Source organism: Hippopotamus amphibius, chromosome 1 (genome assembly GCF_030028045.1).
Source record: "Hippopotamus amphibius kiboko isolate mHipAmp2 chromosome 1, mHipAmp2.hap2, whole genome shotgun sequence".
In the NCBI taxonomy this organism is placed as follows: domain Eukaryota; kingdom Metazoa; phylum Chordata; class Mammalia; order Artiodactyla; family Hippopotamidae; genus Hippopotamus; species Hippopotamus amphibius.
In genome coordinates, this window is record NC_080186.1 from 407952 (window position 1) to 429260 (window position 21309).

At 62.0% G+C, this 21309-nt stretch overlaps 3 protein-coding genes across 10 annotated transcripts; 2 read left to right on the forward strand and 1 right to left on the reverse strand.

Annotated features, from left to right (window-relative positions):
- Positions 1-66: 66 nt before the first annotated feature.
- INTS11 (integrator complex subunit 11) lies at positions 67-12990 on the reverse strand. 5 transcript variants are annotated; one of them, XM_057749639.1, is made up of 17 exons: positions 12943-12990; positions 9366-9463; positions 8897-8970; positions 8357-8585; positions 3713-3811; positions 3591-3625; positions 3169-3307; positions 2722-2786; positions 2386-2575; positions 2141-2224; positions 1641-1730; positions 1273-1435; positions 1056-1163; positions 906-967; positions 693-835; positions 477-606; positions 67-375 (listed from the first exon to the last, which is right to left on the reverse strand). In XM_057749639.1, exons 2-17 carry the CDS (start codon positions 9402-9404, stop codon positions 313-315), a joined length of 1713 nt encoding a protein of 570 aa, XP_057605622.1. In that variant the 5' UTR covers positions 9405-9463; positions 12943-12990; the 3' UTR covers positions 67-312. The 5 variants fall into 5 exon arrangements, with proteins under 5 accessions (XP_057605622.1, XP_057605603.1, XP_057605613.1 ...); XM_057749620.1 differs by lacking the exon at positions 12943-12990 and adding an exon at positions 12245-12365; XM_057749630.1 differs by lacking the exon at positions 12943-12990 and adding an exon at positions 11870-11892 and having other exon boundaries at positions 3199-3307.
- CPTP (ceramide-1-phosphate transfer protein) lies at positions 12460-16302 on the forward strand. 4 transcript variants are annotated; one of them, XM_057749744.1, is made up of 3 exons: positions 12460-12523; positions 14507-14639; positions 14812-16302. In XM_057749744.1, the coding sequence occupies exons 2-3, from the start codon at positions 14518-14520 to the stop codon at positions 15332-15334; spliced, it is 645 nt and encodes a 214-aa protein (XP_057605727.1). In that variant the 5' UTR covers positions 12460-12523; positions 14507-14517; the 3' UTR covers positions 15335-16302. The 4 variants fall into 4 exon arrangements, with proteins under 4 accessions (XP_057605727.1, XP_057605711.1, XP_057605717.1 ...); XM_057749728.1 differs by lacking the exon at positions 12460-12523 and adding an exon at positions 12531-13574; XM_057749734.1 differs by lacking the exon at positions 12460-12523 and adding an exon at positions 12531-13563.
- A 252-nt stretch (positions 16303-16554) lies between these two features.
- TAS1R3 (taste 1 receptor member 3) lies at positions 16555-21080 on the forward strand. The gene is made up of 7 exons (XM_057747984.1): positions 16555-16642; positions 17213-17283; positions 18110-18505; positions 18584-19366; positions 19506-19709; positions 19807-19927; positions 20089-21080. The coding sequence occupies exons 1-7, from the start codon at positions 16555-16557 to the stop codon at positions 21078-21080; spliced, it is 2655 nt and encodes an 884-aa protein (XP_057603967.1).
- Positions 21081-21309: the final 229 nt, after the last annotated feature.

The following is a 21309-nucleotide window of genomic DNA, read 5'->3' on the forward strand; positions in this document are numbered from 1 at the left end:
CAGGTGGGCTGCCACAGAGGTGGGTGCAGGAGACAAGCGCGAGCACCAGGAAAGGAGACACCCAGACAGCCTGTGGTTGTTTTTACTAGAAATCAATACCCCAGGAGCCTCCACCCACCTCCTGGGAGCCCAGGAGTAGAAATAAAAGGTTAAGAGCCCCCCAGGTCCGTTTCTTTCTTCGGCCAAAAGCAGCCACTCGGGCAGGTGTGTGGCACTGTGGTCTCTGCACAGATGAGGGTCACAGCCAGCGGTGGGCTCCACACCCGAGGACACAGGGAAGACCCAGGGCCAGACAGTCGGGGCTGCGGGGCCTCAGCTGGCCTGGGGCAGGCCTTTCTTGAGCAGAGACGTGAGGTAGCTTCCCAGCTCCTCATCCTACAGCCACAAGCAGGAGGGGGCTGTTGGTCCGTCCTCCCTGAGCCACCCACCCAAGCAGCCCAGGGTGATGGGGTGGCCCCACCAGTCCCACCACCTACCTGGTAGGTCCAGGAGACCAGCAGCACCTTGGTGCTGGGGTCCTCTGAGTGGGCAGCAGCCTGGATGAGGATGGACTCCACGGTCACGGAGCCATCAGGAAGGTGCTGCACGCAGTGGTCCTTGAGGACGCTTCAGGGAGTCACAGTGAGACCCTGCCCGGCGCCCCCGCTGGTGCCCCACCCCCCAGGCCCAGAAAGGGTGGCCGCAGCGCCTACCTCTTCAGGTGGCTGTACACGCGCACGGCTGTCTCCTGCTCCTTGCGAGTGTCGTGCAGGTGCACGCGGCAGGTAAAGCGCAGCTGGTGCTCGGCCAGGCCCAGCTCCTTGAGGGCCTGCTCTGAGGACACGAGCCGGAAGTTCTGTGGGGCAGGGGCAGGTCAGGGATGGCGGGCGGGCCGGCCCCCACCCCGTGGTGACTACAGCACTCACGCTGTCCTTCATGATCAGGGTGCCGTGCAAGAGCCGGGGCTTCTTGGCATCAGGGAGCAGGCCTGTGGGGAAGGGCAGTGGCCAGAGCCATCCGTGGGGTCACCTGCCCAGCAGCTGCCCCGCCCCCGCCCCGCAGGCCCTGCGGCTCACCCTGTGCCATCTCCCGCTTCAGTAGCCCCAGTGAGATGCCCACGGGGATGCTGGGGCTCGTGGGCAGCGTCACTGTCTCACCATTGGCCGGCATGTAGCAGCTAACCCCTGCGCCGGGGGGCAGAGAGCGCCTCAGTCCAGGCGACGGCCCCGCCAGCACCGACCCTGCCCGCCTCCCCTCTGTATCGCCCACGCCCGCCCTCGCTGGGCTGCATACGGAATTCCTGCTCGATCTTCTGCTTCAGAAACTCCATCTTCTTGGCCTCGCCGTGTACCAACAGCACGTTCTCTGGCTCTGCCTGGCCCACCAGCTGCATGATGCCCTTGGCATCTGCGTGGGCGCTGAAGGACATGTACTCCACCTGCATCTTGACCTCCAGCTGCGGCGTCACAGCACGCGAGCCGTCAGCACAGGGACAGCCCCGAGGGCCCCACCCAGCCAAGAGGGGTCCAGAGCTGGAGGAGGGTGAGCTGGTGGAGGAGGGTGAGCTGGAGGCAGAGGGTGAGCTGGAGGAGGAGGCTGAGCTGGTGGAGGAGGGTGAGCTGGAGGCGGAGGGTGAGCTGGAGGCGCAGGGTGCGACTCACCACCTGTCGCCCCTCCATCTCCAGCTTGCGCTGCCCACTCAGGATCTTGTGGCCCACAGTGCCCTGGACGCAGTAGCCGGGCATGATGACCTGCGGGAGGGAAGGATGGACAGGCAGCTCCGCTGCACCTCCTGCCTCTGACATGGGGGTTCCCCCGGGGATAGTCCCCCCACCCACCCCTCTGCCCACCTGAACCCGAACCCTTGGTGGAGGTCTCTCCCCTTTCCGGGCCCCACTGCAGACCCAGGCAGCCTCAGAGGACTCAGCACAAGCCCGCCCAAGCCTGACCCCCATGACGGCTGTTCAGGAAGTTGGGGGCGTTCCTCCCTGGTGCAGGCAAGCCAAGACACAGTGAGAGTCTGAGCCTGGGTCAGACACCAGGCCCCAGGGCACCGAGCCGCCTCCTCGGGACAGCAGTGATGGCCCCCAGCCAGGGGGAGCCCCTGCCCCCAACCTTTCCATCCCTCCAGGGAGCCGGCCCTGGGGCCCAGACCCCTCACCATGTTCTTCTCGTTCCCTGCCCACTTCCGGAAGATTTGTAGGGACTGGCCGGCATGCAGCATCCCCGGGGTGGCAAACACGACCTTTGGGGCAGGTGTGGGGACAGTCAGGGCAGGAGATGCCCCCCACCCTTAGAGCCTCCTGACCGCCCATCTTCCTAGCACAGAGGCGCCCGCTCCCCAGCTCAACCTGTAGGCAGGGCCAAGCCTGGCGGGAGCCCGCCCCCACCCACACTGGGCCGCACCATGGGACCCGGGCTGTCAGCAAACGCCCGGTCAAAGGCCTTAATGTGCTTGAACTCAAACATGTTCCTCTGCACGAAGGTCTTCCGGATCTTCTGGTTAGTCCAGGGGATGAAGAGCTTGTAGTAGTGGTTCGCCTTCTCCGTCAGGCCCGTGGAGAAGTAGATGGGGGCCTTCAGGTCCATGCGCTCCCTGTGGCCAGGACGGGGCGTGACGGGGAGGCTGCTGGGGCAGGGCTGGCCTGTGGCCCCCACAGTGCCAGGAAGGGCACTCCTCACCCTCTCCCACCCCACGGCCAGCAGGACAGGGCCTCCAGAAACTGTCCCAACCGCACCTACCAGAAGGTCTCCAGCAGGATGCAGAGCTCCTGAGCGCGGCCCAGCGCAAACACGGGGATCAGCACCTGCGGGGGGGGGGGAGTGTCAGGACCCCCGGCCATGCTGCCCACCCCTCGAGCCCACACCTGCGCGCAGCGGTGGGCAGGTGCTCCCTGAGGCGGCCTTCTCAGAAGACCTGCCCTGGTGGCGGCTGATGGCCGGAGGCCTGTGCAGACTGCGGGCAGCCCCACAATCTGCCCCAGAGTACCCACGGTGGACGCCCTGGCTAGCCCTTCGCTGGGATCTGAGACGCGACCCCGCTGAAGGGTCTTCCAAGGGTGTTTTTCTCCCCAGTGCTGAGCAAACCTTCCTCCCTCTGTTCCCAAAACACCCAGCACCCCGCCCCTGCCCACATGCCGCGGAAGCCAAAAGACCTGCACCGCGTGGCCAGGGGCACCCGCCAGCTACCTTCCCACCACGCTCCACGGTCTCATGGACCTTCTTCAGGAAGTCTCGCTCCCGGCAGCGCTTGGAGTCACGGATGGTGGTGGCATATGTGGACTCTGTGATGAGCAGGTTGGGGCGGCATTTGTCAATCCAGGCGGCTCTAGAACACAGGTGGGTGTGGCCAGAGGTGGACAGTCCACACGGCGGCGAGGCTGTACACTGCCACGGCCCTCCTGGACCCTCTGGCAGGCAGCCTGCCTCTCTGCACTCTCTGCACAGGCCTAGGCCGTTGAATGCCACGGGCAGCCCTTGAGGGAAGACAGGACACCCAGGGACGGTGCCATGCAGACCGCTCAGGAACCCAGCACACCCTCATGGGTCCCTGCATCCCTGGGAGGCCTCCCCCCACCCACTGGATGAAACAAACACGCTGGCCTACTTACCCCAAATGCCGGTCCGGGGTCATGTTATAATCCCCCTGGCAAAGAATGTGGCAATGAGGAGGGTGCCTCCTCCCTCTCCCCAGGCAGGCGGCCCTTCCTGTGCCCCGAGTGCTTCCACTGACCGTGTAGACCACAGACTCTGAGCCCACTTTAATCTGGAACATGGCCGCCCCCAGCACGTGGCCCGCGTAGTAAGCCTTGATTTCTAGCTCATCGTCCACCTACAGAGAAGAGGGCTGACCTCAGGGCTGCAGGCTGTGCCGGGCAGAGGGGCAGGAGGTGGAGCCTGGGGCGGCGGTGGGTGTAAGTCGACATCATTTCAGCCTTACGTTATCCCTGTGTGTTCATACATGACGTCCAGTTCTCAGTCAGAAACAACCAGACACAAGAAATGAGACAACAGGGATGGAAACAAGAGAACAACAGTCTAGAGAAGCACACTCAGGATGCCTGGAGTTTTCAGACACAGGCTTTAAAAGGACTGTGATTAAAATATTCAGAGACAAAAAGAATTAAGAATGTTGGCAAAACCTAGAAACTATTAAAAACAGTAGAAATTTTAAAACCAGAAACTATAATAACCCAAATTAAGAATTCAAGGGCTTCCCTGGTGATGCAGTGGTTAAGAATCTGCCTGCCAATGCGGGAGACACGGGTTCAAGCCCTGGTTCGGGAAGATCCCACATGCCACAGAGCAACTAAGCCCGCGAGCCACAACTGCTGAGTCCACGTGCCTAGAGCCTGTGCTCCACAAAAAGAGAAGCCACTGCAATGAGAAGCCCACGCACCACAATGAAGAGTAGCCCCCGCTCTCAGCAACTAGAGGAAGCCCGTGTGCAGCAACGAAGACCCAATGCAAAAAGAAAGAGGGGGAAGGGAGGGGAAGGGAGGGGAGGAAGGAATGAATAAATAAATAGAATTCGGAAGAGCCATACTACCCCAGGCAATTTACATATTCAGGGTAATCCCTACCAAAATTCCAGTGACATTTTTCACAGAACTAGAACAAATAATTTTAAAATTTGTGTGGAAACACATAAGACTCTCAATAGCCACAATAATCCTGAAAGGCACAGAACTGAAGGAATCAGGCTCCCTGACTTTACACTACAAAGCTACAGTCCTCAAAACTGCATGGTAGGGACTTCCCTGGTGGCGCATGGTTAAGACTCCGCCTGCCAATGCAGGGGACACAGTCCGATTCCTGGTCTGGGAAGATCCCACATGCCACTGAGCAACTAAGCCCATGCACCACAACTAAAGCCTGTGCTCTAGAGCCTGCGAGCCACAACTACTGAGCCCATGTGGCCCAACTACTGAAGCCCATGCACCTAGAGTCCATGCTCTGCAACAAGAGAAGCTGTAATGAGAAGCCTGTGCACCACAACAAAGAGCAGCCCCTGCTCACTAGAGAAAGCCCATGTGCAGCAACAAAGACCCAACACAGCCAATTAATTTTAAAAAATTGCATGGTAAAGAAAAACAGAGCTGGAGCAATCAGGTTCCCTGACTTCAAACTATACTACAAAGCTACAATAACCAAGACAGTATGGTACTGGCACAAAAACAGACACATAGATCAATGGTACAGGACAGAAAGCCCAGAAATAAACCCACGCACCTATGGTCAATTAATCTATGACAGAGGAGGCAAGAATATATAATAGAGAAAAGACAGTCTCTTCAATAAATTGTGCTGGGAAAACTGGACAGCTCCATGTAAAAGAATGAAATTAGGACATTCTCTAATGCCATACACAAAAATAAACTCAAAATGGATTAAAGCCCTAAATGTTAAGAGTGGATACTAGAAAACTCCTAGAGGAAAACATAGGCAGAACACTCTGACATAAATAGCAGCAATATTTTTTTGGATCCACCTCCTAGAGTAATGGAAATAAAAACAAAAATAAACAAATGGGACCAAATTAAACTTAAAAGCTTCTGCACAGCAAAGGAAACCACAGACAAAACAAAAAGACAACCTACAGAATGGGAGAAAACATTTGCAAATGAAGCAACTGACAAGGTATTAATCTCCAAAATATACAAACAGCTCATGCAGCTCAATATCAAAAAAAACCAATCAAAAAATGGGAGGAAGATCTAAATAGACATTTCTCCAAAGAGGATGTACAGAGGACCAAGAGGCACATGAAAGGACGCCCAGCATCGCTAATTAATACAGAGATGCAAAGCACAACTATGGTGAGGCAGCACCTCCTGCTGGTCAGAAGGGCCGTCATCCGAAAGCCTACAAGTGAGAAAAGCTAGAGAGGGTGTGGAGAAAAGGGAGCCCTCTTACAGTGTCGGTGGGAATGTGAAATGAGGCAGCCACTATGAACAGTATGGAGGTTCCTCAAAAAACTAAAAATAGAGTTAACATATGATCCTGCAGCCCCATTCCTGGGCATATACCCAGAGAAAACCATAATTCGATAAGATAAATGCACCCCAGTGTTCACTGCACCACTGTCTACAATAGCCAAAACACAGAAGCAACCTAAATGCCCACTGACAAGTGAATGGATAAAGAAGACGTGGTACATCTATACAATGGGATACTAGCCAGCCATTAAAAAAATGAAATTTTGCCATTTACAGCAACATGGATGGACTTGGAGAGTATTATGCTACATGAAATAAGTCAGACAGAAAGACAGATACTGTATGACATCACTCATATGTGAAACCTAAAAAATACAACAAGCTAGTGAGTATAACAAAAAGGAAACCGATTCACAGACGTAGAGAACAAACGACTAGTGGGGAGAGGGAAGAGAGGAAAGGCGAGAAAGGGGGGAGGATTAAGAGGTACAAGCTGTGACACACAAAACAAGCTACGAGGATATACTGTACAAGACGGGGAACGCAGCCAGTATCTCTTACTCTAACTACAAATAGAGTCTAGCCTGCAAGACCTGTGAGTCACTACGCAGCACACCCATAACATGTAAGATTGTAAATCAATCACATCTCAACTAAAAAAAAAAAAGAACTCAAGGGATAAAGTTAACAACACATTGCACATAACAAACAGAGCATTAATGAGCTAAAACATCTAAAGAGCTATCCGGCACGAAGCACAAACAGACAAGGACAAGAAGGGTCTGGAGAAGAAAGGCCTACATCTGGCCAGGAGAGAGCAGTGGACAGACCCGGAGGCCTCACACCTGAGCAGACGCAACTGGAAGAGGATAGGTGGGGCCAGCACAGCACACCCGCCCAAGTCCACAGGAAAGGACATAATCCCGTGAGCAGCCAGAGAAAAGATTCTCTTCCAAACAGCAGAAGGGAAGACACAGTTCAAAGTACAGACAGTAACTGCTGCCCCAGAATTCTGAACCTGAGAGGAAAAGTCTTTAACATTTGAAGACAAATAGAAGTCGAGAGCACTCATCACCAGCAGATCCCACTGGCGTTCTTCATCCCAGAGTGAGAACACGGAAGAAGACAGAACAGCGGGAAGGGTAACCAGAGACGGCGCCTGGCAATCCTGACTCTACCGGCATCAGAGGTGAGGGACTTCCTAGGTGGCGCAGTGGGTAAGAATCCACCTGCCAATGCAGGGGACACGGGTTCGATCCCTGCCCCAGGAAGATCCCACGTGCTGCGGAGCAACTAAGCCCGTGGGCCACAACAATTGAGCCTGTGCTCTAGAGCCCGTGAGCCACAACTATTGAGCCCATGTGCCGCAACTACTGAAGCCCACGCGCCTAGAGCCCATGCTCTACAACAAGAGAGGCCACCGCAATGAGAAGCCCACGCACCACAACGAAGAGCAGCCCCCACTCTCAGCAACTACAGAAAGCCCGTGTGCAGCAATGAAGACCGAACACAGCCAATAAAATAAAAATAAATAAATTAAAATACATGGAAACGGGAGCCGGTGAGTCAGGGAAGGGGTCAATGCATGTAAGGTGTTCTGAGACTCTCGCACGGTCCAAGAAAGAAAGAGGCAACAGTCCCAAGTACCTGAGAGCTGTGTTGTCACGGATGTGTTCTGTAATCTCTACTAATAAAAGAACCGCCAAAGAATATATAATTATCACATAAGAAGAAAAATAGAGTTTTTAAAATCCAATCCAGAAAAAGACAACAAAGGAAATAAGACATAGAAGAGGCAGGACAAATAGGAAGCAGAGGGTAGGCGGGTACAGCTAAATCCCGAATCATCACACGTGGGGGCCAAGCCCTCCAGCTACAGGACAGCTATCAGACTGGGTTAAGCCCACACCGCGTAAGGTATGACGCAGAAAGGCTGAGAGGACAAGGAAGGGTGCGCCCGGCAAACACTAACCAAAGGTGCGGGAGGGGAACGATGAGCTGCTCGCCAGGAAGGCAGCCGCGAAGGTGAGAGCGTTACTGGGAATAAATGCACGACCTCACCTTGACAAAAGGTTCAACCAGAAAGAAAAGATGACCCCAAATCTTAGACACATAACAACAAGCAACACCTAGACTCTGAGGAGAAACAGACACATCCGCAATCCCTGGGGTAAATTTTACCATATTTGATGTCACCTGCCTGCCTAAAACCCTTCACCTCCTCGCTGACGCGCGCGCAGCCGCCACGGAGCTGCAGCCCACACGCCGGGCTCCGGGCCGCCCAGCCTGCCCGCTCCCCGGGCCCTCAGGTGCACAGGCACCCCTTCCCGGCCTCCTCAGTGCACTCGGGCAGGGACGGGGAGCAGCGCAGACCCCGAGCTCGCCCTCGGCCTCCAGGAGGCCCCCAGGCCAGCAGCTGGGGGGGGGAGGGGGCAGACCTGCACTGTCTGGTGGAGGTGGACGGCCACCACCTTCTTCATGCAGTCCTTGATCATCTGGGACGTGAAGAAATTGGCCTCGCCCTTCTTGTCCACGGCGATCTTGCGGTAGTCCTCCAGCAGGATGGGGCAGATGGCCTGGGTGGGCTGGGTCATGTAGATGGGCCCGTCGTAGCCCACCATCTCGCTGAAGTAAGGGAGCGCCCCGCAGTGGTCCAGGTGGAAGTGGCTGGGGACGCAGCGCGCGTCAGCCGGCATGGCCCCCCGCCCCCCTCCCCCGCCCCGCCCCCGGGGCAGCCGTTCCCTCGGTCCCGCTCGCTGGCATCAGACCCCACGCCAAGCGATGCGGAGGGAGACGCAGCGAAGGGGGCAGACGGCTGTGGTCCCGGGACTCGGCGCCTGTGCGTCTAGCGACGACCAGCAAGCAGCGACCCCGGGCTCAGCCTTGAGCTCCAGGAACGGACAGGAAGGGCCAGGGACACATATCCGAGCCGCCCCTTGGGTGGGTGGTCAGCTCCTGGGGGCGGGGAAGCTGCCCACCTGATGATCACACAGTCCAGGAAGTCGGTCAGCCGGCCGCCGCGGGTGATGTAGGAAAAGTCGGGGAAGCGCCTCTGCGGGGGGAGGGGAAGCGTCAGGATGCCGCCCGGAGCTCAGGTGGCGCGGGGGCAGCCAGGGCTGTGGGGACGGCCCCCGGAGCGCAAGGTGCAGCTGCACCCCCACCCCGCAGGCCCGCTGAGACCACCGACCGCTCAGAGCCTCTGAGCGCACAGGGAGGCGGTCAGGCTGCCGAGCCAGTACCTGAGCCGGGAGCCCCGATCTGGTACAGACCGGCCCCCCGCGCAAGCGCCCCACCTGTCAAGTGACGGTGGGGGCTGCCCTCCTGCCACGCCCACCTGCCCCTCTGTCCCCACTCTGGGAGTCGGGGCCTGAGCCTCTGAGGCCTGGGTCCACCGCTGGCAGTGCCCAGGCGCTGGCGGGGTGGCAGCCGCCCGCCCGTGGGACTCACGTCGTCACTGAAGCCCATGTGCATCCCGCAGTCCAGCATGACATTCTTGCCCGCGATGGAGACCAGGATGCAGCTTCGGCCCACATCCTGGCCAGCCCCTGAACGGGAGGACAGGTGAGAGGTGCTGCCACGCCTCCCTCGGCTCCACTGCCCCCTCCAGGATGGCCCCGGCCCCAAGGCCAAGGCCCAGCCATCTGCTTCAGACCCCTACAGGACACTCTGGGCCCCTGGCCCTGCAGAACCCTCCACAGCTGCTGTGTGGACGACGGGTGAGGTGAGAAGCATCGCCACTTCCGCACATGGGCAAAGGAAATACACAGGGAGAAGTCAAGGCGCCCAGGCCACCTAGGGCCCTTCCCCCCCGCACCTCCAGCCTCAGGCCCTGCCACTCACCTCTCGAAGCAGCCCCCCACCCCTGCTGTGGCTGACTCACACCCTCGGGGCCAGGAGCTGAGTAACGGGTGCTGGACCGTGGCCTCAGTGCCCAACAGAGGTAAGCCAGGGCTCCTTGGGGCCTCACCACCCCTCTCAAAACTTAGCTGCGGGGCTTCCTTGGTGGCGCAGTTGTTAAGAATCCGCCTGCCAATGCAGGGGACACGGGTTCGATCCCTGGTCTGGGAAGATCCCACAAGCTGTGGAGCAGCTAAGCCCATGCGCCACAGCTACTGAGCCTGCGCTCTAGAGCCCTTGAGCCACAACCGTTGAGCCTGCACGCCTAGAGCCCGTGCTCCACAACAAGAGAAGCCACCAGAATGAGAAGGCCATGCACCACAATGAAGAGTAGCCCCCGCTTGCCACAACTAGAGAAAGCCCGCATGCAGCAACAAAGACCCAACGCAGCCAATAAACAAACAAGTTAATTAATTAAAAAAAACCCAAAAAACAAAACTTTAGCTGGGGCCACATCTGAGCTGTGGTGGTGCCACTGCAGAGGATGCCACGTGGCTTTAGCCCAGCCACAGGGAAACATGGCCCAAGCTGTTCAGCAATGATCAACTAGAGGAGCCACAGTACAGATGTCCCACCGCGGGGGGCCCCCCCAGGGTACCCCAGCCCAGACCCTAACCTGGATGGAGTTCCACCCACGGTCCTGACCTTCAAGCCCTGCCCAGATGCTCCAGGCCCAGTGGGGCATATCCCAGCCACCTCGTATGGCCATCTCTCACCTCCTCTAGAGTCTGGGGGCCCAGAAGGAAAGACACACAGCCTTACAAGACCTGATAACAGCAAACGACCTGTTTTTCATCTTGGATCCTACAAGCCTCCCTCTGCAAGGAACCTTCTAAACCTTTTGTTAGCACCACATAGACCAGAGTGACCAGGCCACCACCCAAAGCGGGCCACAGCTGATCCTCAAGAAGCTTCAGTCACACATGACAACGGCAGGTGAAAGCAGCCATGAGCTTGACCTGTGTGCCTCAGGCAGCCTAGTCACAGACAGCGGCCTCAAGGTCTCTCACAGGCCGCTCCCCGCAGCAGGACGTGAGCTCCCTGAGGACAGAGTCTCAGCCTGCTTCCTGCTGCACCCCGGGCCTCAAGCCGTGCCAAGCTCAGACGCACTGCAGAGATCTGTGGGAGGAAGAAGGGCCGCCCCTTTTTACAGACAAGGATGTGAAGTTCCAGAAGTCATGAGGTCAGCTTACAGCACAGGACTCGTAAGCACGGGGCCAAGGACAGTTCTCCCGACTCTGGAGCTCAGCTCCAAGGCACTGGCCGCCTGCTCCCAACAGGACCACCCACAAAAATCCCGGGGAGCAAAGACAGTGGCCCGAACTGGGCAGGAGAGGTGGGAACAGAGCACAGGACACAAAGGAGGGTGGGGAGAAAACAAAGGAGACACGTGCATGCCCACAGGGAGCTCAGGTTCCAGGGTGAGGACACGGACAATAACCACCCAGATAGGCTTGTGTAGGGGGGAGACCAACACCTCAGAGAAAACTAAGGCAGGGAAGGGGACACAAACTCCCAGACCGAGACAGGCGCGTCCTCCCTGAGAGGATGAATTCCCAGCAGGGTGGAGAGGCACAGCCGAGATGAGGGAGCAGCTGTGCAAAGGCCCTGTGGTGGGAGAGACGAAGGGTGCCACTCTGAGGCAGAGACTGGCAAAGGCAGCCGGTGAAGCAGCAGTTCTGCTCTGAGGGTGCTGTGGCTGAATGACCTTGGGGGCATATCCAGGTGCAGATTTGGGGTAAAAGAAGCAATAAAAAGACAGGATTGTTCAAGAATGAGCGGTGAAAAAGGGGTCACGTGGGAAAGGATCAGGCTGGAAGGAGGATCCCGCAGAGGCCCCTGGAGAGGAAACAGGCTCGGGGAGAGGGTGGGGCTGAAGCAGCCAGAGGGGACCCTGGGCCAACAGCCAGGGGAGGCTATGGGGGTGACCACATCTGTGGTGGCGTGGGATACGCGCTGTGACCCAGCAGGCCGGGGCAGGGATGCTCACTGCAGCTGTCAACAGCTCAGTGTCCACGCTGGGGGCTGGGCGGGCTCTCCCGAGAAGAGCTCACCACAGAAGGGAGGATGTGGAGCTGCGGGGGACATCCTTACGAGAGGATGCCGCCAGCGCACGGCCGCGTGCACGCGGACCCCGGCTCTTCCCGGGCCTTTCCGCTGCGCGCTCACGCCTTGCGCAGAAAGCGGAGCGGCGGGGGTTTGCTCTTCGTTTTCCTAAGGCTGCGGCGGTCACGTAACACCGGGGCAGAGCCGGCGCGCACCGCCGAGGGCGAAGCGGGGCCGCGGGCGGGGAGCGGCCGGCACGCGGGGCGGGAGGCGGGCGCCCGAGCCCCGGCGCCGGGCAGGGCCGCGCGGCGAGCACGACGCGTCCGGGGGCCCCCGGGCCTCCCACCGGCCTTTCTCGGGCGCTCCTCGCGCGCCGCACTCACCCAGGGGCGTGACCCTGATCTCCGGCATCCTGCCGGGCGTGCCCCGCGAGACCGCGCCCCGGACCCCGCCACGCGCGCCCGACTCGCAGCGGCGACGCACTGCGCGGGCGCGGCCCCAACGGCGCCCGCTTCCGGCGCGCCGACGGAAACGCGGGCCGGCGTGTCGGGCGTTCTGATTGGACGGCCGGTAGCCAATCCCGGACGGCGGGGCGGGGGCCGGGGGCGGGGCCGCGGGCTCTGGGGCGCCCGCCGCGGCACAGGTGAGCGGCGGCTGCGCAGGTGAGCGGGGACCGGCGGGGAAGCCCAGCCCAGCCGAACCGGGCGGGCGGGCCTGGGCCTGGGCCTGGGCCTGGCCGAGGGGCCGGCGCGGGCCCCCGGGCGGGGGGAGGGAGGGGGGTCCCCCGAGGACTCGGCTCCCGCGCCGGCCCGGACCCCAGGCCTCTGTCCTATCCCTGGGCCTCAGCTGGAGCAGAGCCCGCCCAGGACCGAGGTCCCACCCCACCCGAGCCCCGGCTCCCAGCCCGGCGCCACCTGGAGCCCCCTTCGCAGGCGAGACTTGCAGGACTTCCGGGACAGGGCCCCGCTCCCACCCGCTGGGCCTGCGGTGCCGGAGGGTTGCCCCCTTTTCCTGGGTGCCTTCAACTTGCTGTCGGCCCCAGGGCTCCGGTGCGCAGGCCGGCCTCAGGACGAGCCCTTACCTTGGGGCCGTGGGCTGCCCTGTATCACCTTCCCAGAGCTGGCAGGCTGCCCGTCGCCGGCCGTGCCGCCACTGCCCTTCCTGTTGTTTCCAAGCTCTGGAAGGCTGCTGGCTCAGGTTCTGGGCGGGAAGGCCAGGCCCACAGGATGTCTGGTGACCAGGAAGGTAGCCCTGAGGGCCTCAGAGGCCATCTGCTTGGTGGACAGAGACCTGAGGCCCTGAGAGAGGGGAGGAGTGTTCTGGAAGTCTCCAGAGTGTTGTCTTCCTGAGGCCAGGGACAGCTGTCCCCCACACCTGAAGGCAGGGTGAGCTCATCTCTGGGCACTCCACCCCGTGCCAGGCATGCCACCGAGCCGTGGGGCCTGCAGGGCTCAGCACCCACTGGGCCCCATCAGATGCTCCCAGCAGCCCGGGCGGTGGGCAGGGCCAGGTGTGCCGGCCCGTTTTCCCCAAAGATGTAGGATGGGATCTTAGGACAGTGCATGATTTGCCCAAGGAGTGGACGGCAGAGCCTGCCCAGGCACCCGGCTGTGCTCTCCCGGCTGGGCTCCCATAGGGCTCCCAGCACCAAGAGCACAGGACCCCCATTCGCAAAGGGCTGAGAGCTTGTCCTGGACATGAGGTGAGACACGGGTGAGTCGCCAGAGCCTGTCAGAGCCACGCTGCAGCGCAGGCCCTGGGCACCCCGGCGGGGGCGGGGGTGCCCAGCAGTACCCACTAACGCTTGGGCACTTGGGTGCTTGTGGAGTGACTATGTGAATGCCAGCAGAATCCAGGGCAGGCCTCTGGCCCGGGGCACTGCTGGACTCCCTGGGGCTGGGGGAGGGCCTGCGGCTGTCTTGAGAGTGTGGGAACACCTGTGGCCCAGCTGCCCTTCTGTGTGGGGTGCCTACAGTTACAGTAGGAGTGACCCCGCAGCCTTTGCTCTGGGTGTGGGGGTGCGGCGTCAAGTGAGAAAGGGCGTGGTGGTTCTCCCGCCTCAGCCCTCTGTCCCGTCCCCCGCCCCACACCCCAGGGCTCATCCTTTCACCTACTCTGCTGGACTTCCTGTCTTTGTTATTCACACACACACACACAGCTGCCACTAGGATGTCACCCCAGCGGGGCCGGGCTGTCAGTCTCACTCCCAGTGCACCGGACTGGGTGCCTGGCTCTGGGTGGGGACTAAGCAAATACTTCTCCAATTAGTAAGAACACACTTGAGAGAGACACACTGTAAACAAGCAAGAAAACCTGAACAAAGATGCCTCCCGCAAGTGACATGTGGCAGTGGTTTGACAAGCCTGAGTGACGGGGGGCCATGCTGAGAACCGTGTGCCTGGCCAGGGGCCCGGCTGGGCCAGGCCCCTGTGTCTGCACGCATGCGGCCCGAGCAGAGCAAGGTGGGCTCCTGGGGCAGAGGGGCTGACCTGGGGATGGGGGTGATCATGGGCCTTCACTGGGGAGCAGCAGGATCCCAGCTGTTCCTTTCCAACTGCCCCTGCCTTCCCTCCCCGAAATAATGACGTGAAGAGCGAGCCTCCTCACCAAGAGACAGCCCACACCTGACTCCCTGTGTGTTTCAGCTCCTGTTGAAATGGATGACTTGGAGTCAGAATTTAATCTGAAAGTTGTCCTGGTCAGTTTCAAGCAGTGTCTCAACGAGAAGGAGGAGGTGCTACTGGATCACTACCTCGCCAGCTGGAGGGGGCTGGTCAGGTGCGTGCGAGGGGCTCTCCCGGCCACACGTCCCACTCACGCCACCTGCATCCTGCCGGCACTCGTAGGCACCTGCGCGCCCGGTGCCGGCCGGCTGCCCTCACTCTCAGCCCAGAAGGCGGAGGGCGGTCTCCCCGTCAGCCCAGACTGAGCGCCTGTTTCCCTCGCCTAGGTTCCTGAACAGCCTGGGCACCGTCTTCTCATTCATCTCCAAGGATGTGCTGGCGAAGCTGCAGATCATGGAGCAGCTGCGCGGTGGCCCGCAGCGCGAGCACTACAGCACCCTGCAGGCCATGGTGGCCTACGAGGTGGGCAACCAGCTGGTGGACCTGGACCGGCGCTCCCGCCACCCCGACTCAGGCTGCCGGACGGTGCTCCGGCTGCACCGCGCCCTGCGCTGGCTGCAGCTCTTCCTGGAGGGTATCCGCACCAGCCCTGAGGACGCACGCACCGCCACGCTCTGCGCTGACTCTTACCACGCCTCGCTGGCCTCCTACCACCCCTGGATCATCCGCCGGGCCGTCACCGTGGCCTTCTGCGTGCTGCCCACACGCAGGGTCTTCCTGGAGACCATGAACGTGGGGTCCCCTGAGCAGGCCGTGGAGATGCTGGGCGAGGCCCTGCCCTTCATCGAGCGCGTCTATGACATCTCCCAGAAGCTGTACGCTGACCACGCCCTGCTGGACCTGCCCTAGGGGCTGGGGGGCCTGGGTGGGGTGGGCTTCCCCTGATCCAGAGCTGGGCGGGGACAGCTAGGACCCATCAGTCCCACCATGGAACATTCTGGGTCCCCCTGTGAGCTGAGCCTGTCAGGAGCCACTCAGTGCCTCCAGCCGCTGCACGCAGGCCGCAGACAGGCTTCAACAGAGAAGGCAGGTGCTGGCCATCTGCTGCACACCCAGCCGCTCCCCCGCCCGGGCATCTCTCCTTTACCCTCAGCCACGTTACCCCCATGTCCAGTCAGGCCTCTCCCGGGTGGGGACGGGATCAGTGTTCATGAAAACCTCTGCCCCTACCTGGGGGCGAGTCTGTGACCCGGGGGAAGTCACGGGGCCTGGGACGCAGTGTCTGCCCAGCTGGGCTGCCTTGGGCCCCTCTGTACTGGCTGGCTGGCCCCAGGAGAGGAAGAGAGTACCTGGGCAGGGGTCAGCACTGCAGGCTTTCTCCTCACCCCTCGCCTCCTCCTTAGCCGGGGGCCCACGTGTCCTTGGCTGTGACAGCAGGACCTGAAGCCCCAAGGGAAGGCCTGCCTTGCCACGACCGCCCCGCAGCCCAGAGGCTGCACAGCACAGCCTGAGAGTCCCAGGAGCCCAGGACTGCTCTGGGCCAGTGCTGGCCTCTGCCTCTCCAGTGTCCACTGAGATGCTGTGTTCCTTCCTCCCTGCCCCCTACTACTTTGTCCCCGTGGAGCTCAGGAGAGGGGCCTGGGCGGCTTTGCCTCAGTGACCGGCTGGCAGGTGCACACCCAGCCCAGCCATGACCCAGTGCTCGGGCGCCTGTCCTCTCCCATTGCCTCTTCACTGTGAGCCAAGGACCTCGGGTGCCGAGGGGACAGTATCCACCATGCAGCAAGTGCACGTAAGTGTGAGCTTTCAGGGACCCTTAGAAGCTGTAATACGGGTGATGGCTTTTCCAGAATAAATAAACTGCACTTACAGAACCAGGTACTGCAGTCCCGGATGGGGATATTGGGTGTGCCAGGCCCCCACTGCCAGGCCGTCAGGGCCGTGTCAACCACAGGGGCCTGAGTCACGCGCCAGCCAGGGTTGGGGTCCTGCCCGTCTCTGCAAGCTTTAGCATGACCCCCCCACCCCCGGCAAGGTCTGCGTTATTATCCCCGTTTTACAGGTGCGAAAACTGAGTCACAGAGTTGCTTAAGTGGCTGGGTTGGAAGTGCAGGTCTGAGGCCAGCTACATGACCTGTAGAGAGAAGGAAGTCTGCCTGGACTGCGGCCAGTACAGGGGGCTGCTCGCACCATGGCAGCGGCCTGGACAGAAAGAGGGTGCGCATCAGGCAGGGTCCCCTCACATGCTGTCCAAAGGCCAGAACTGAACAGCAGGGCCCAGCACAAGCCACCTCCGAGAGTCCCCACGCCCTGCGGGGACCAGAGCCTGGTGTGGTGCCTGCCAAGGCCAGGGCTTCCCCAGGCCAGAGAGCAAGGGCTGCACGTATGTGCACGTGTGCACACGAGGGTGTGGGTGCAGGCGCTGCGCGTGCATGTAGCGTGTGTGTGGTGTGGGTGCCGTGCCGAGTGGGCGCTCCCCACAGGGCGGTAGGGGCAGGCAGAGACCAGGTCCCTAGACCACTCCCTGTGAAGGTCCGCCAGGACACGCCGCATCCCGGGGCGTCGCTACCCTCCCCCAGCTCTTCTTCTGGGTGCCTGTGGCCGGCGTCAGTGGGGCCCCCAGTCCCCAGGCACCCAGAGGCTAAGCAGCAGCTGCTGGCCTGGCCCTCGGGCTCCCTGCACACACCTGGCGCTGACCTGCCTGCGGCAGCCCATTTGGGTGCAGTACTTCCTCCCTCTTTTGCATGCCCGCTCCTCGGGATGGGACTGTGAGCTCTGTACCCACAGGGAGGGCCCAGGCCAGTGTGAGCACGGCCAGCCACCGGGCCCCCGAAGCTTCTAGGCCTCACACCCTCAAGGTGCACTGTTCCCAGGCAGGCTGAGGCCCCGGCCTCCACCTCCGGGCCCTCCCCACCCCAGCCACGGGGCGGAAGCCAGGCCGGCCGGCCAGGCAGCCACTGTGCTCCGGGCTGATCTGCAGGGAGGTGGCACACCCCCCTCAGGCTGCCCCTGGCCTGCAGATGGGCCCCCCCCTGCGGTCCCCCCACCCCAGTCATCGGCAGCTCCACCCCAGGGCTGGAGAGGGCACTTCTGTGCCCACCCCTTGGGGCACTGGCACCTCCAAGCCTGTCCACAGGCAGCTGGAGACTCCAGGCCCCTCTGGAAGATGGGCCCGGGGTGACCCCCTCCAGGAATAGCTGGGTGCCAGGGGCCTGGGCACAGCAGGTAGCAAGGTCATGGTCAGTGGCTGCCCAGAGCCTGCCTACCTGGGTCACTGTCAGCCAGAGCGCCTAGTGGTGGCATCAAGATAGGAGTCCAGCGTGAGCACACCTGTGGGGCTCAGGAGATGGAGGACATCTCCTGGGCCCCAAGCTGGCAGGTGAAGATGGGCAAGCGCTTTGCTAAACAAATCCTCTGCCCCTCCCCGGCCCGACTCCCCATATCTGGGGCCCCCGTCGGTTTGCCCACTTGCCGTCTCTGCTGGAAGCTGCCACCTGCCATGCCAGGCCTGGCTCTCCTGGGCCTTGCGGCTGTCCTGGGCGTCAGGGCAGGGGCACCACTGTGCCTGTCCCGGCAGCTCAGCCTGCCAGGGGACTATGTGCTGGGTGGGCTCTTCCCCCTGGGCTCAGCCGAGGATGCCAGGCTGGTCGACAGGATCCGGCCCAACGCCACCGTGTGCACCAGGTAGGGAGGCTGGGAGCGGGGGCAGAGTGGCCGGGATGGGGGTGGGAGGTCAGGCCTGGGGAAGAGGCATCCGCCTGCAGCCACTGTGGCCCTAGGTTCTCATCCCCGGGGCTGCTCTCGGCGCTGGCCGTGATGATGGCCGTGGAGGAGATCAACAACGGGTCTGCCCTGATTCCCGGGCTGCGCCTGGGCTACGAACTCTTTGACACGTGCTCGGAGCCCGTGGTCGCCATGAAGCCCAGCCTGGTGTTCATGGCCAAGGCCGGCAGCCGCAGCATCGGCGCCTACTGCAATTACACGCAGTACCAGCCCCGTGTGCTGGCCGTCATCGGGCCCCACTCGTCCGAGGTCGCCCTGGTCACCGGCAAGTTCTTCAGCTTCTTCCTCATGCCCCAGGTGCGCCCCCGCCCCACATCCCCCCTCCTCCCGCCCCGGGGAGCCCCCGCGTCAGGAGCTGCCTCCCACGGCCCGCAGGTCAGCTATGGCGCCAGCACAGACCGGCTGAGCAACCGCGAAACGTTCCCGTCCTTCTTCCGCACGGTGCCCAGCGACCGCGTGCAGGCGGCGGCCATCGTGGAGCTGCTGCGGGAGCTGCACTGGAACTGGGTGGCCGCCGTGGGCAGCGAGGACGAGTACGGCCGGCAGGGCCTGAGCCTCTTCTCCAGCCTGGCCAACGCCAAGGGCATCTGCATCGCACACGAGGGCCTGGTGCCGCTGCCCCGTGCCGGCGGCCCGCGGCTGGGCTCCGTGCAGGGCCTGCTGCACCAGGTGAACCAGAGCAGCGTGCAGGTGGTGGTGGTGTTCTCCTCCACCCACGCTGCCCGCGCCCTCTTCAGCTACAGCATCCACTCCAGGCTCGCGCCCAAGGTGTGGGTGGCCAGCGAGGCCTGGCTGACCTCGGACCTGGTAATGACACTGCCCGGCATGGACCAGGTGGGCACCGTGCTCGGTTTCCTGCATCAGGGTGCCCAGCTGCCCGAGTTCCCGTCCTACGTGCGGACCCGCCTGGCCCTGGCCACCGACCCCGCCTACTGCGCCTTGCTGGACGCAGAACGGCCGGGCTTGGAGGACCACGTGGTGGGGCCGCGCTGCCCCCAGTGTGACCACATCACCCTGGAGAACATGACCAACGGGCTGCTGCACCACCAGGCCTTTGCAGCCTATGCGGCCGTGTACGGCGTGGCTCAGGCGCTCCACAACACGCTGCTCTGCGACGCCTCAGGCTGCCCCGAGCGGGAGCCCGCGCGGCCCTGGCAGGTGAGGGCATGGGAGCTCGACACATGCCCCAGGCCACCAGTGCCCTGGGGAGGAGGGACAGCAGGGGCGGGGTGTCATCTTGGCTGGTGGCGGCCATCCGCCCGCCCCACCATCCCTGCCCAACACCCCCTGCCGCCAGCTCCTGGAGCACATGTACAACCTGAGCTTCCGCGTGCGCAACCTGACCCTGAGGTTTGACACCAGTGGGAACGTGGATGTGGATTATGACCTGAAGCTGTGGGTGTGGCGGGACCGGACGCCCACACTGCGCACTGTGGGCGCCTTCAACGGCAGCCTGCAGCTCTGGCGCTCCCAGATGAGCTGGCACACGCAGGGAAACCAGGTGAGCGCCAGACCTGCCTGGGGAAGCAGGGGTGGCCCCCAGGGCTTGGGCAGCTGCGGCCGGCTGTGCAGAGCCTGAGCCCCGTGGCCCATGCCAGGAGCCTGTATCCCAGTGCTCGCGGCAGTGCAAGGAGGGCCAGGTGCGCCGCGTGAAGGGCTTCCACTCCTGTTGCTACGACTGTACCGACTGCAAGGCAGGCAGCTACCAGCGCCACCCAGGTGAGCCCTCCAGGGGCCCTGCCCACGCTGAGGCACATGTAAGGGCGGGTCCCCGCAGGGTCGGGGGCATAGGCCTGGATCTGAGGCCAGAGCCCGTGGCAGGGGCAGGGCCAGGGGAAGCCAGTGGCCCCCAGCACCCCCTCTCTCCTCTCCCACCTCAGACGATGCCCTCTGCAGCAAGTGTGACCAGGACCAGTGGTCCCCGGACCGGAGCACCCAGTGCTTCCCCCGGAGGCCCAGGTTCCTGGCGTGGGGGGAGCCGGCCGTGCTGGGGTTGCTTCTGCTGCTTGGCCTGGCTCTGGGCCTGGTGCTGGCAGCCCTGGGACTCTTCCTCTGGCACTGGGACAGCCCGTTAGTTCGGGCCTCAGGAGGGCCACAGGCCTGCTTTGGCCTGGTCTGCCTGGGCCTTGTCTGCCTTAGCGTCCTCCTGTTTCCCGGCCAGCCCAGCCCCGCCCGCTGCCTGGCGCAGCAGCCACTACTCCACCTCCCGCTCACTGGCTGCCTGAGCACACTCTTCCTGAAGGCGGCTGAGATCTTTGTGGAGTCAGAGCTGCCGCTGAGCTGGGCCAACGGGCTCCGCAGCCACCTGTGGGGGCGCCGGGCCTGGCTGGCAGTGCTGCTTGCCATGCTGGCGGAAGCAACCCTCTGCACCTGGTACCTGGTGGCTTTCCCGCCGGAGGTGGTGACAGACTGGCAAGTGCTGCCCACGGAGGCACTGGTGCACTGCCGCATGCACTCCTGGATCAGCTTCGGCCTAGTGCACGCCGCCAATGCCACGCTGGCCTTCCTCTGCTTCCTGGGCACCTTTCTGGTGCAGAGCCGGCCCGGCTGCTACAATGGGGCCCGCAGCCTGACCTTCGCCACGCTGGCCTACTTCATCACCTGGGTCTCTTTCGTCCCCCTCTTTGCCAATGTGCACGCAGCCCATCAGCCCGCTGTGCAGATGGGCACCATCCTCTTCTGTGCGCTGGGCATCCTGGGCACCTTCCACCTGCCTAAGTGCTACCTGCTGCTGCGGCGGCCGGACCTCAACACCCCCGAGTTCTTCCTGGGAGGAAGTCCCAGTGATGCCAGAGGGCTGGGCAGCAGTGGGGGTGGGGAGGGGACTCGGAAAAAACAAGTGACCCCTGACCCGGTGACCTCACCTCAATGAGCTCAGTCAAGGTGCCCCCAAACCAAGTCCCTACGCAACAATCTGCAGACTGTGCCCCGACTGCACTAAATTCCACTGACTTTGACCCCACAGTGACCTCCAGGCTTCCAGAGCGCATAAGGGGCCTCAGCTCCGTGGGAGCTCATCACCTGGGGCCCCCGAGTCAGGCTCTGTCCCAGCTGAGCCCTGGGCTGCACAGGTGACCCAGCCCCACTGTTCCAGCTGAGGC

Bases quoted from the DNA above. Each gene is read 5' to 3' on its own strand.
- INTS11 (XM_057749620.1), bottom strand. From the start codon at position 12,272: ATGCCGGAGATCAGGGTCACGCCCCTGG. The intron at 1,731-2,140 runs GTGAGGGGTCTG...TCCCTCCCGCAG, and splicing joins CAGGGAACGAGAAGAACATG to GTCATCATGCCCGGCTACTG. The intron at 1,164-1,272 runs GTATGCAGCCCA...CCCCCGGCGCAG, and splicing joins GAAGATCGAGCAGGAATTCC to GGGTTAGCTGCTACATGCCG.
- CPTP (XM_057749744.1), top strand. From the start codon at position 14,518: ATGGATGACTTGGAGTCAGAATTTAATCTGAAAGTTGTCCTGGTCAGT. The intron at 14,640-14,811 runs GTGCGTGCGAGG...TCCCTCGCCTAG, and splicing joins AGCTGGAGGGGGCTGGTCAG to GTTCCTGAACAGCCTGGGCA.
- TAS1R3 (XM_057747984.1), top strand. From the start codon at position 16,555: ATGACCTGTAGAGAGAAGGAAGTCTGCCTGGACTGCGGCCAGTACAGG. The intron at 18,506-18,583 runs GTGCGCCCCCGC...CACGGCCCGCAG, and splicing joins GCTTCTTCCTCATGCCCCAG to GTCAGCTATGGCGCCAGCAC. The intron at 19,710-19,806 runs GTGAGCGCCAGA...GGCCCATGCCAG, and splicing joins GGCACACGCAGGGAAACCAG to GAGCCTGTATCCCAGTGCTC.